Source organism: Lynx canadensis, chromosome A1 (genome assembly GCF_007474595.2).
Source record: "Lynx canadensis isolate LIC74 chromosome A1, mLynCan4.pri.v2, whole genome shotgun sequence".
NCBI classification, from domain to species: Eukaryota; Metazoa; Chordata; class Mammalia; order Carnivora; family Felidae; genus Lynx; species Lynx canadensis.
In genome coordinates, this window is record NC_044303.2 from 228,259,462 (window position 1) to 228,273,257 (window position 13,796).

Here is a 13,796-nt window from a genome sequence, read left to right on the forward strand (position 1 = left end):
GCTGCGAAGGGCTCTTAGCCGGCTACTCCCCAGCCCACCCCACGCCCGGCCTTCCCGAGGGGACCGACCCAGAGCCCCCGCCCGCCCCCGCTGCGCCCCGCGACTCACTGCTCGGCTGGGCACCGCACCGCGGTCAGCGGCTGCCCGCCGGCCGCCGCCTTCCCGCCCTCCCGCGCCGCGGCTCTCGCGGGGCCCGGGGACGCGGCCCCCGCCTCCCGCGCCGGCTTCTCAGCACAGCTCGCGCCCGGCCACGATCCGGGCTGGGGCATGGTGCCCCGATTCATCGGGCCGCCGCCGGCGGCGGCGACGCCGGGGTTCGGCCGCCTCCCAACGATCCGGGGCCCCTCCCGTCGGGGCGCCCGGCCGTGGCCGCCGCCGCCGCTGTACCGCCCGCCGGCTTCCGAGGCTGCGCAGAATGCTTCCGCACGCGTCACCGCCGCCGGCCCCGAGCCCTCTGACCCGCGATGAGGGGGCGTGGCCCGCTAGGACTGGGTGGGCGGGGAGCCCTTAGACGAGGCGCCTGAGCTTGCGGCTGCGCGGGCTGAGCCGCGGTCGAGTGGAAGACCTGCATGGGGTGGACACTGCGCATGCTCCACACAGCTGGTCCAAGCTGGGGATCCCCGCGCGTCAGTTTTGCCGTGGATGTTGCGGCCCTTCCGGGGCGTGAAAGGAGGGGAAGAACACTGAACCAGCGGAGGAACGCGAGGACGAGGAAGGCCAGCCTGGGGTGTGAAGAATGCTAATGCGTTTGGGCGCCTTGCAGTGTCATTCTGGACTTCCGAGCCGGGCGGGGTTTCCTTGACCATAAAACGAAGGATGTGGGCAGACTGAGTGATGTGCGGCTCGCCTGGCCTTCCCCGAGTGACAGCTCCGTCACGACCCGCCCCCGAGCCCGGAGAGCTTTGGTCTTGGGCGTGGGGTCAGGCTTGTTGCTCCGGGGCTGGGAGTTACGGTCCCTCGTCTCTGCGAGGGCGGGAGGCTGAACTGGTTCTACCCGAGTTGAGCAAGCTCGGCAGTGTGTGTTCATGGGCCGTATTGTCTAAAGTGAAATTTAATCTGTTTCAGATTCTGTGTCTCCCTCTCTCTGCCCCTTCCCCGCTCATGCTTTGTCTCTCAAAAATGAATAAACGTTAAAAAAAAAATTAAAGTGAAATCTGATGTAAGGGCATACGAGCAAAGGGAAAATATTAGCAGACCTCAAAGATCAGAAGAAGGCGAAATGTTTCATCTCTGGGGAGAAAATAGAGTCGCCTCGAAAGATGAGCAGTCGGGAAATGCACAGGGGTATTTCTAAAGCAGAGTGCAGGGCCGGGGTACGGAGGAAGGGAACCCATGGGCACTTCAGAAACCCGCAACTATTCGGGGACAAAACAGGTAGCAGGAGATTATTACTGAAAAATGAAACTGGAAGAAGAATGCTAGGGACCAGATGGGAAAAAGCTTCCTTAGGCTAAAGAGGGAGCTGGTGCTTGCGCCTCCGGAAAGATGGGAAGGTGGAGACTATTTTAAAAGATCATTTTGCAGTTAGAGAAAAGATTGGAAAAGGGCAAAACTGGGAGTCCAGCGTAGGGAGGCTAGACAGTAGTGGGCATCAAAGGGAGAAACTGGATGGGAAGAATATTTTGTCCTCCAAGAATATTGGAGGAAAGCGGTCAAAAGGCACAAACTTCCAGTTACAAGATAGGTAAGTGCCAGGGATGTAATGTATAACATGATGACTATGTCTGACGCTGCTGTAGGATATATAGGAAAGCTGTTAAAAGTAGATCCTAGGAGAATTTTTTTCTTGTATCTATATAAGATGGTAAGTGTTAATTAACCTACTGCGGTAGTCATTTCACGGTGTATGTAAATCAAACCATTGTGTTACACACTTTAAATTGATGCAGTGATGTGTGTCTATTATTTTTCAATAAGCTGGAAAAATAGGGGTACAATAATTGTACTTTGAGGTGAAAAACTATGGGGTGGGTTTTTTTTTCCTTTCATTTTGAAAAAGTAATAAGCCCGCATGCTTTAAAAAATTCAGAGCATACAAAAGAATATATCGGGAGGGGTTGTATTTCCCATGGCTGTTAAGGATGTGGGATTATCGTGCCCTGAATAGTATCCCCCCAAATTCATGTCCACTTGGAACCTCAGTGTGACCTGCTTGGAAATAGGGTCTTTGCGGATGTAATCCGTTAAGAGGAAGGTCTTACTAGACTAGAGTAGGCCAGAAATCCAGTGACTGGTGTCCATGTAAGAGGAGAGGTTGCCGAATATAGTCACAGAAGAAATAAGGACATGTGAAGTTGGACGCAGAGATTGAAGTGTTGTAACTATACGCAAAGAAATGCAGGAAAAGGCAAAGAAATGCAGAGGATTCCAAAGAGTCTTCCGAAGAAGTGTGGCCCTGCTGACAACTTATTTCAGACATCTGTCCTCCAGAACTGTCAGGGGATAAGTTTCTGTTGTTTCAAGCCCTCATTTTGTGGTAGTTTGCTGTGGCAGCCAGGAAACTAACAGAGATCAAGCTGAAGACTTAAAATTTTATCAGGCTGAATTTATTGAAAAGGGCCCACTAAGCAGATATTCTAGATACAAGATGTTATTTCCAAGGGTTAGCAAAAGCTTAACAGTTTGTTTGAATGGTTGCTGCGTATGTCTTTTTCTATTATGCATGTGAATCTGGGAAAATAATCATAAGATGGGTGTAGGGACCCACTGGGCCCACGATGAGAAGGACCTGAGCAACACCCTATCGATCTCTTGACTTCCATCCTCCCCAAAGTACCCACACTAAATGAAATGACAGAACTGCCTAGGATACTATCGGGTAAGGTATCCAAAGGCTTGGAGGTAAGGGAGTTGACACATTAGAATGGACTTACCGTGTAAGACTTGCTCACCCACCCCAGAAGGGTCCAAGGGACATTACCCTTTACCATGACTGTGAGAAGTAAATCTATGAGGGGAGCCCCACCATCTTTGAAGGGCTCTGCAATTGTTCTCTGTAATCCGGTAAATCTTACAATAGAAACTACCACCATAAAACTGGAATTCCTAAATGCAGTGGGGATAATAGAATCCTAGGATAGCAGGAACCAAGAGGTGGCACTTAGCTGCCAAAAACTAGATGGCTGTGGTTACTGTAATGGACAGCTGAACCCAAGCAGTAATCAGAATTGTCTGACTTGCAGAGACCTATGACATTGCCCTCTTGATCATAGTGTCCCTAGGGAAAAGAAGAAATGGACAATCTACTAAATTCATACTTGGTATAAACAGAAGAGTTCTAGGCCTAGTGAACAGAAGTCCTAACTTGCATCACCGAAACAGGAAGTCACAGCCCCTCCATCATTTCCTATACTTGAGCCAGTTTATACACTTAGAATTCTTTGAATGAAGGAGAGGCCAAGTCCTCTTGAACGACCTTGCTACGTTGCCAAAAATGTATATTATTTATTAATAAACTGTTAGGCTTTTCTAACCCTCGAGGTAACATGCTGTATCTAGAATATCTATTTAGTGGGTCCTTTTCAATAAATTCAGCTGATAAAATTTTATCAGTCTTCATCTTGATCTCTGTTGTGTTCTAGGCCAAATCCTCTTGAGGAAGGACCTTGCTACATTGCCAAAAATGTATATTACCCTTCCCCCAAAGGGTCCTGTGGCCATCTACCAGGGTGATTGCGCATTGGGGGAAAGGAAATAATCAGGCTTTGGGAGACTAGGAGACAATGGCTCTAACTTGACACTGATTCATGGAAACCCAAAACATCATTGTGTCTGCACAGCGTAGGGTCTTATGGAAGTGATTAATGGGGTTTTAGCTCAGGTTCATCTCACATTAGGCCCAGTGGGTCTCTGGACACATCCTGTGGTTACTTCCCCAGTTCCAGAGTGTGTAATCAAAATAGACATGCTCAGCAACTAGCAGAATTCCCAGTTGATCCCCTGAGCTATAGAGCAAAGGTTGTTATGGTAGAAAAGGCTAAATGAGGAGCACCTGGGTGGCTCAGCCGGTTGAGCATCCAACTCTTGATTTCAGCTCAGGTCATAATCCCAGGGTCATGAGATCGAGCCCCGGGTCAGGCTCTACACTGAGTACAGAGCCTGCTTAAGAGTCTCTCTCTCTCTCGACCTCCACCTCTCTCCTCTGCTTGTGCTCTCTCTCTATAAAAATGTATAGGCTCTCTGCCTATAAAAATGTAAACCAAAAGCAACACCACATTCTTGGAAGAATTGCAAAAATTAGCACTACCATTAAGGACTTGAAAGTTGCAGAGGTTATGATACCCACTACATTCCTTTTCAACAGCCTATTTGGCATGTGTATAAGACAGAGGGATCTTGGGAATGACAACGGATTTTCACAGATTATGTGGTGATTCTAGTTGTACTGCTATTCCAGATGTGGTTTCATTGCTTGAGCAAATCAACACATTCCCTAGAACGTGCTATGTAGCTATTGATCTGGCAAATCCTTTTTGCCTCTATACCTGTTGAAAAAGACTACCAGACGGAATTCACTTTCAACTGGCAAGGCCAGCGATTCACCTTCATTAACCCACCACAGGATATATCAACTCTTCAGCCCTATGTCATGATTTAGTCTGTGGAGACCTCCTTTCCCTTCCACAGAAAATCACACTGTTCCATTACACTGAAGATCATATGCAGGAAGTAGCAATTACTGTACACATATTGGTGAGATATTTGCACTTCAGAGGATGGGAAATAAATCCTCCAAAATTCCAGGGCTTTCTTCCTCAGTGAAATCACTAGGGGTCCAGTGGTATGGAGTGTATCAAGGGGAAGGATAAGTTGTTATTAAAGGAAGAGGCACAACACCTTGTAAGAAAAGAGAAGTTTCTGCCATGTTCCCAGGCTACTGTGCAAGTTGCTCTGCCATTTGGGTCAAAGGATCCAGTAAATCCAACGGTGCTTGAAGTGTCAGTGGCAGATGAAGATGCTGTTTGAAGTCTTTGGCAAGCAGGTATAAGTGAATCACAAGACGAACCTTAGGATTTGGGACTAAAGCCCCCTGTCCTCTGTGGAAATGGTTCTCCTTTTGAGAAACAGCTTTTGGCTTACTACTGGAACTTACTAGAGGCTGCGTATCCATCCATGAGTCACAAGTTACCATGTTATCTGAGCTCAATGATAAATCATGTTGATAGACTGGAACCTTAATAAATGTAATCTGATGAAAATGGCTCTGCACTTCCGTGATCTTCCAAAAACCCATACCCAGTCTAATTGTGAGAAAAACACCAGACAAATGACAAATTCCATTTGAGCAGCTTCCTACAAAATACTTCACTAGGAATCTTCAAAACTGTCAAGGTCACCCAAAACAAGAAAAGTGAGAGACTATCACAGTCAAGAGGAGTCTAAGGAGACGGACAAACAACTAAATGTAATGTGGGATCCTGCATGGGATCCTGGAACAAACAAAAAGTGTCCTTAAACAGAAGTCTGAGTAAACTATCACCTTCGTTTAATAATAACCTATCAATATTGGTTCATTAACTGTAATAAGTGTGCCATACTAATGTGAGATGTTACCAATAAGGGAACGTGGGTACATAGGAACTCTGTATTTTCTTCTCCATTTTTCTGTAACTGTAAACTATTCAAAACAATAAAGTCTGTTATGTAGAAAAAAATAAAATCAACATGTCACAAACTGTTAAACCAAGATCTTCAAAATAGTGAAGAATATTGGTACGCCTGGGTCGATCAGTCAGTTAAGCGTCTGACTGGCTCATGTCATGATCTCACAGTTGGTGGGTTTGAGCCCTCCATTGGGCTCTCTGCTGTCGGCGCAGGGCCCACTTTGGGTCCTCTGTCCCCCTGTCTCTCTGCCCCTCCCCCACTCACGCTCTCTCAAAAATAAACAAACTTAGGGGCGCCTGGGTGGCGCAGTCGGTTAAGCGTCCGACTTCAGCCAGGTCACGATCTCGCGGTCCGTGAGTTCGAGCCCCGCGTCAGGCTCTGGGCTGATGGCTCGGAGCCTGGAGCCTGTTTCCGATTCTGTGTCTCCCTCTCTCTCTGCCCCTCCCCCGTTCATGCTCTGTCTCTCTCTGTCCCAAAAATAAATAAACGTTGAAAAAAAAAATTTAAAAAAAAAATAAATAAATAAACAAACTTAAAAAAATAGCGAAGAATATCTAGTCATATTGTTCTTATTTTGCACTTCAGTAGAAAACTTTTAATGTTTATATTTCATCTTTAACCTTTTTAAACTTCCTACTATGTATATGTTTTATAGGGCACATATGCATAAACACAGAGGTACACATACATTTGTAATATATATGTACACATTGGAGATGTGTGAAATATTTTTAACTGACGTTACAGAATTAAATGATTAGCAAGTGTGTTAAACTAAATAATTCAGAAATTAAATTAGAGCTTCTTTTATTTTTATTGAGAAAAAGACAGAGAATGGGGGAGGGGCAGAGAGACAGGAAGAGAGAGAATCCCAAGCAAGCTCCACACTGTCAGCAAAGAGCCAGACATGAGGGTCGAACTCACCAACTCTGAGATCATGACCTGAGCCGAAATCAAGAGTAGGACACTTAACCAACTGAGCCACCCAGGAGCCCCTAAATTGGAGTTTCTTAGAGGAAATGGTGAAAAGTAAGCCTATGAACTGTGATATAATTACAACTAGCCTATTCTTATGTCGAGATGAATAAATAATAACAAAAATCTATAAGCCTATGTAAAAGTCTATATATTAACATTGCTGTACACAATTCCAGTTCGTTTCCAGCTTCCCCTTAGAATCTAACATTCCTAATTAGGCAACTAAAAGCTATATGATGGAATTGTAATTTGTTAGTCCTTAGACTTGGTAACTAACATTTGGAATCACTTTGAAATAGTGTTAACGATTCAGTAACATTTCTTCAGTTGCCTTGCCTAAAATAGTTAATTCATGAAAGACTCCAAGTTCCTTTTCTTTGAAAACACAGCCTTTACTCATAATAACTGTTCATGAAGAACAGGGTTGGACCATTAGAGTGTTTGTGTCTTTGTTTGATTATTTAATTATTTGTAAGGAACTTATTACAAGTTGGAGGCATATTCACCCCGCCCCCCACCATTCCATACCATAAAATCACATTTTACAGCAAAGTCAAAACACCCCCCATTTTTACTCTATGGAATTTCCCAATGTCACAGCAATAAAAAATAGATTTCAAGCATATTCTGTACATCAATTTCAAAAGTATTAACAGGAAGGGTACTTTTTAGTTTATTCTAGTTTCATAGGTTATGTACTGTACTCAGTCTTGAAAGGAAGTATTGTTAGTTTCACTTAGAAATTAACTACTCTAGGAATAGCCAAGTTGTATTTGAAAGACCCCTTTTTTCCAGCACACCCCTTGTTTGTGGAAAGCTCATTTTTTTTTAAACAGGATGGGGGCGGGGACTACTGTCTTGGCAGTTCTGAGACTAGAAGAAATAACTTTAAATAGAAAAAAAAAAAATAGGGGAAATAGTTCATTAGAAAAAATATCTTCCAGCAGTATTAATTTACCTGGAAAGCCCCAAAACTGTCCCCAAGAGTTTTTCTTGGGAGAAGTATGGCTTATGGTGATATTTATTTTATCATGAAAATAAAACTTTCATACATAAGGAGATGACAGAGTGAACGACGTTATGTGAAGACTTGGGATTCTGGAAGATGTTAAACTAGTCATTGGCCTCCAGCTAAATAGTATTTCATCCTAAAGAAATCATCCAGGCAGATGAATCTTAATTTATTTAGAGAGCTTCTGAAATGGAATTCCATACTCTAACATACCTTAATATCTGCTATGGGCTGAATTGTATCCCCCATAAATTCATATGTTGAACCCTTAACCTCCAATGCGACTATATTTGGTGTTATGGACTAAATATTTGTGCCCCTCTCCCATTCATATGCTGAAACACTACTTCTCAATAGGATGGCATTAGAAGGCGGGCCTTTGGGGGATAATTAAGATTAAATGAGGTCAGGAGGCTTGGAGCCCTCATGAATGAGGTTAGTGCCCTTGTAAGAGTCATGACAAAGTTTTCTTCCCCTTGCTGCTCTCTGCCAGGGGAGGATACAAAGACAAATCAGCAGTATGCAAACCAGAAGATAGCTCTTTCCAGAACAGAACCATACTGGCACCCTGATCTTCAACTTCCAGCCTCTAAAACCATGAGAAATAAACTTCTGTTGTTTAAGCCACCCAGTCTGTGGGATTTTTCTCATGGCAGCCCAAGCAGACTAGGACAGTATCACAAACTACTTCCTTATACTTGCCTCTTAGGACGAGAATATGGGTTCCTTTGGCAAGCAAGCCCCTCATTCATATTGCACGCTGGAACTTACGGCCAAAGGGGCAAACGGTAGAGGTTCCCCCAGAAAATTAAGGTAAGGAAAAGATTCTTTGTCACTGCTATGCCGTAACACAGGAAAGCTTCTCCTCCTCAAGCAGTCTGATAGTGGGTGAATGATTCACATATAACCCGATCTTATCTCCATCACACTAAGAGAGGAAAACGCCGCCCTACCATTACCAAAAACTCTCTACTTGTGATCAGGTAGCTTGTGAACCTTACCCTAAAATTCATACCGGCACATCGTTGACAAAGTAACAAGCGCTTTCTGGACCTTCTGCTAATATTCTGTGTCATGAATTTTTCCTTTTACTTGGTCCAGAATTTTAGAAGGATAGCTGACTAGGCCTTCTTCAGAAGACATAAATGGGTAATTTCATTATCATTGCATCATTCCCAAAGACCTTGGCAGCTAGAATCTACCTTAAAATGGTGGTCTTCAAACTTAGGTACCTCACATTTTCAGGGGACATCAGGGCCGTGTCATGCATTTGTGCTGCAAAAGTCCTGGGGCCGAAGATACCTTTCAAAGCTGTATGAGGGCACGGATAGGCTTGTCCTCCTTTCCAGCTGCTTCCTTCCTGTTCACCATCTTCTTACACAGAAACAGAAGACATCTCTCATCCATCTGAAATCTTACTACAGTGTGGGGCTCAGGGGCTGCCCTGTCCAATGCAGTAGACACTAGCTGCCTGTGGGTATTAAGCACCTGAAAGGTAGCTGATCAGAATGAACATTTGCTGTCTGGGGGCTCCTGGGTGGCTCAGTGGGTTAGGCATCCCTCTTTGGCTCAGGTCGCGATTTCACAGTTCATTAGTTCGAGCCCGGCGTCGGACTCTGTGCTGACAGCTCAGAGCCTGGAGACTGCTTCAGATTGTGTGTGTGTGTCTCTCTCTCTTTGCCTCTCCCCCGCTTGCACCCTGTCTCTCTCTCAAAATAAGTAAACATTAAAAAAAACTTTCTGTCTGTATCAAACACTATAGGATTTCAAGAACTTAGGACCAAAAAACAAGAATGTGAAGTATCTCATTTTAAATTTTTTATTTTGACTGTTGAAATGATCATATTTTAGAAATACAGTTGATCCTTGAATAACGTGGAGGTTAGGGGCACCAAACCCCCACACAGTCAAAAATCCAAGTATAACTTTTGACTCTCTAAAAACTTAACTGCTAATAACATACTGTTGACCAGAAACCTTAGAAATAACATAAACAATCAATTAATACATATTTTGTATGCTATATGTATTATGTACTATATTCTTACAATAATGTAATCCAGAGAAAAGAAAATATTAAGAAAATCATAAGGAACATATATTCATAGTACCGTACTATATTTAATGAAAAAAATTCCACATATAAGCCCACCCTGTACTGTTCAAACTGTGATGTTCAAGGGCTGACTGGATTACATTACATGCATTATTAACTTCACTTGTTTCTTTTTAATTGTTTAGTATATTACTGAAGGTTTTAGATTACGTATGTGGCTCACAGTATGTTTCTATTGGATGGTGCTATTCTAGAGCATCAAACCAAAGGCACAATTTAAATAATGCTTTCGGAGAAGCCTCCCAAAGAAGGCACCAAAAACTTGCATTCAGGCTTGGTGTCTTTCCTTTTCTTCTCCCAAGAGTGGGTATTTTGGTATTTCAATGGAGTGTTTTGGCCAATATGTTAATTCAGATAGAGTGCAGAGTGGGATTATCAGGGTGACAATAACTTCACCCAAAGAAAGCATTGCTCCTGAGGGAGAGTCTTGAGAGAACAAAGCAGAGAATATCAGTAAGAGATCAGCATCCCATGTTGCCCAGGTGTCAAACTCATGGCAAGGACACTATCTTAGAATGAGTGTTTGTTTTTGTGAGGTTAGTGAGGTGGTGCTTCCCAGAAACCAGAAGGTGACGGGCTCTCATGACTGGATTACAGATCCTTCTGTAATCCAGGTAGTTTCTAAGGCTTTGTTTTCAACAGAGTTGAAGGAGAACCTAAAGCTATTAGCTGATGATTTAAAATACTAAACGAAGGGTGCCTGGCTGGCTCGGTTGATAGAGCAACTCTTGATCTCAGGGTCATGAGTTCAAGCCCCATGTCGAGCACAGAGTTTACTTAAAATTTTTTGTTGAAAAAATAAAACAAAATACTTAACAAGAGATTGCTATGACACTTTTGGCATGCAATTCACAAGAGGAAGGAATTGAATGATTTTGTTATGACAGAAATCCATTTTCTTCTCTTTATGAGACCAGTGTTTCTCAGTGCTTATACCTATAAAACCCAAAAATAAGAATTGAAATTAAATCCTCTAACAATAAACAGCATTCATCAATAGATTTTGAAAGGGATGTGTCCAATAGAATTTTACCAAGTATGCGTGATAACTTTCAAACTTTACAACATATTTTAATCAAGTGTTTACTATTAATAATTTTATAACGATAAATAAATTTGTTGAGTAATTTTAAATAATAAAAGGCCTTCAAACATAACAATATGCTGCATTCAATAGAATTCTGGGAAAGGAGAATGGAGTAGAAATGAGATTCCAATGCGAAAAAGGAACGATAATGAAATTGCAGTCTTTATGAATGGTAGTGAATTTCTAATAAGTATATTATTCAGGTTCTATTGGAAACTTGAGTTGTATGATTATCTTATTTTAAAATGTCGACAGTCCTTTATAAAAAATTAAATTCTCTGGGAAAAAATGTATTATTATTTTGCTAGAACACTATAATATGTCATTTATCTTTGTATGAAATATTTTCAATTCCAAAGGGGGATATAGATTTTCAACAAAATAGCACTCTGAATCCCAACTAAGCATGGAGGAGATAATCAACAACTTGTTTGATACGTTAATTATTCAATCAGATTTTTGTTGAACATCTGATCTGTTTGAGCCGCACCTTACCTAAAGTGGAATGTTCCTAATGCCAGAACAGATATATAATTCTATCTCCAAACTTCAAGAACAAACATGAGTCCTTCCACTCTATAAACAAGAGCCAATTAATACAGCCATTCTGAATTTTGAGAAAATAAAATAAAATAAAATGTCAGTAATCATTTATCGTCCAGTGGAAATTACATCCTTTACAATTAAATTTCTAGTGGAAAGTTTTAGATATCAACCTTCAAGTGCGGAAGGAGTTTTACGGTTTCTCAAAGCTCTTTGACGGGTGTGGGCGGGCAAAGATATTCAGCTGACTGTCTTAGATGGCAACTAATCAAAATCCCTTCATTTAAGATATGTGGCAGCTGAGGACCGGAAGTTCTGTTGTTGAACCAGAACCCAGTGTGTTTGGGGTTGGAGCTGCCCTCTGCCATCTGCGGTCACCTGTCCATGCCAGTCTCACCCATTCTCAGGATTCCCTCTACAGCAACATTGACGAGTGTGAGGAATTCATACATCTATCATGGTAACTTGGGTCATATCTTATCTAACTATTGATTTTCCTAACCAAGCTGGAAGTGCTTTCAGGGAAGTAGATATTAATTATCTTACTTAGCTTGGGTTGGGCTGCCATAAAAAAAAAAAACAAAAAACAAAAATGCCAAAGACTGAGAGGCTTAAACAACAGAAATATAGGAGCACCTGGGTGGCTTAGTCAGTTGAGCGTCCTTCCGACTCTCGATTTCAGCCCAGGTCATGATCCCAGGGTTGTGGGAAGGGGCCCTGAGCCAGGCTTTGCGCTGAGCGTCAAGCCTGCTTGGGATTCACTTTCCCTCTACCGGTCTTCCTCACTGACATTCTCTCTCTCACTTGCTCTCTTACATAAATAAGTAAAACCTATCCTTCCAAAAAAAAAAAAAAAACAACCCAGAAATTTATTTTCTCCCAATCTGGAAGCTGAGAGCCTCAGATCAGAGCGTCAGCAGAGTTGGATTCTGGCGTGAGCTCTCTTCCTGGCTTGCAGACATCTGCTTTCTGACCGCACATGCTCAAAGGGGAGGGATGATGGGGCTGGGGGCTGGTTCGCTCCGGTGTCTCTTCCTCTTCTTGTAAGTACACTAAGCACACCGCATCGGGGCCCTACTCTTTGGGCTTCATTTAACCTTACTTACTTCAATAAAGGCCCTGTCTCCAAATACAGTTACACTGTAGGGGTGAGGGCTTCAACACACGCATTTTAGTTAGACACAAACATTCCGTTCATAACACTCATAAATCTTTGTGCACCTTGTTCTTAACCCAGTGGATGGTACCAGTGATCACTAATAAACTTTTGTTCAGTGAATTTAGTATTAATTCCTTACAGCAGTATCACAGTGGCAATGTAGATAGCAAAGGGAAAACTAGCTGGGTGACCTTGAGCAAGTCATTTAACCTCTCTGAGCCTCAGTTTCTTTAGAAATAAAACCCAGATAATAATTCTCAGAGGTCTGCTATGAGAATTAGAAGGGAGGTGTGAAAGGGGCCTGGTAGAGTGCTTGTGGAATAACAGCTCTTCCTTTCTTTCTTTCTTTGTTTCTTTCTTTCCTTCTTTCTTTCAATGTTTATTTACTTTTTGAGAGAGAGAGAGAGACAGAGTGTGAGTGAGAGAGGGACAGAGAAAGAGGGAGACGCAGAATCTGAAACACGCTCCAGGCTCTGAGCTGTCAGCACAGAGCCCGATGTGGGGCTCGAACTCACCAATGGTGAGATCGTGACCTGAGCCAAAGTCAGATGCTTACCCAACTGAGCCACCCAGATGCCCCGAACAACAGCCCTTTCTAATCCTTTTGCTTTGCACCTTTTAGTTTGTGCAGCCCCTTTGCGTATACCATCCCCCAAGTCAAGACCTGAATGTCTCAGACGCCTCTGACACTAAGCCTAGTGATCTTTCCACCACACCAGGTGATCCAAGACCTTGTGAAAAGTGTTGATTTACAATAACCTTTGACTTCACAGGGTCATAATTTCTGTTTTGTGAAATGAGGTAGTTCACTGAACTGGTCCAGTCAGCAGGGCAATCAAGAAGCCAGGTTAAGGAATCTATCTGGTAGGGAGAGAGAAATATTAGGTGTTTTAATAGCTGTTTTCTTGCAAAATTATCAGCTACTTGCAGTTTCCTTAAATAAATAATTTTTCAGAATATCTGTAGCCTCGGGGCACCTGACTGGCTCAGTAGAGCATGTGTGTGACTTTTGATCTTGGGGTTGTGAGGTCAAGCCTCACACAAGGTGTAGAGCCTACTTAGAATATGTACACATACTTACAGTCAAAGCTTTGTGGGTAAGTCCATTCACCGACACTAGATGGCACTAGAAGAACCTCTCCGGGACAAGTCCCTGACTGCCCAGTAGCTGGTCCCCACCATTCACAGCCTGAAAACTTTGAGCAAAGAGATCAAGAAAACTTAGAGAAATGTTCTTCTTTTTCTAGGTAGAGTCTATACATTTTCTCTCTAAGGGGTTGAACTACAGTAACTAGTA

The 13,796-nt window shown here is 42.9% G+C and overlaps 1 protein-coding gene across 1 annotated transcript in view; it reads right to left on the minus strand.

Annotated features, from left to right (window-relative positions):
- The window catches only part of OTULIN (OTU deubiquitinase with linear linkage specificity), a 32,440-nt gene extending 32,041 nt beyond the window's left edge, over positions 1 to 399 (minus strand). The window contains exon 1 of the mRNA XM_030332366.1: positions 109 to 399. Coding sequence (XP_030188226.1) covers positions 109 to 284 — 176 coding nt within the window. The 5' untranslated portion in view covers positions 285 to 399. The remainder of the gene's footprint in view (positions 1 to 108) is intronic.
- Between the last annotated feature and the right edge of the window lie 13,397 nt (positions 400 to 13,796).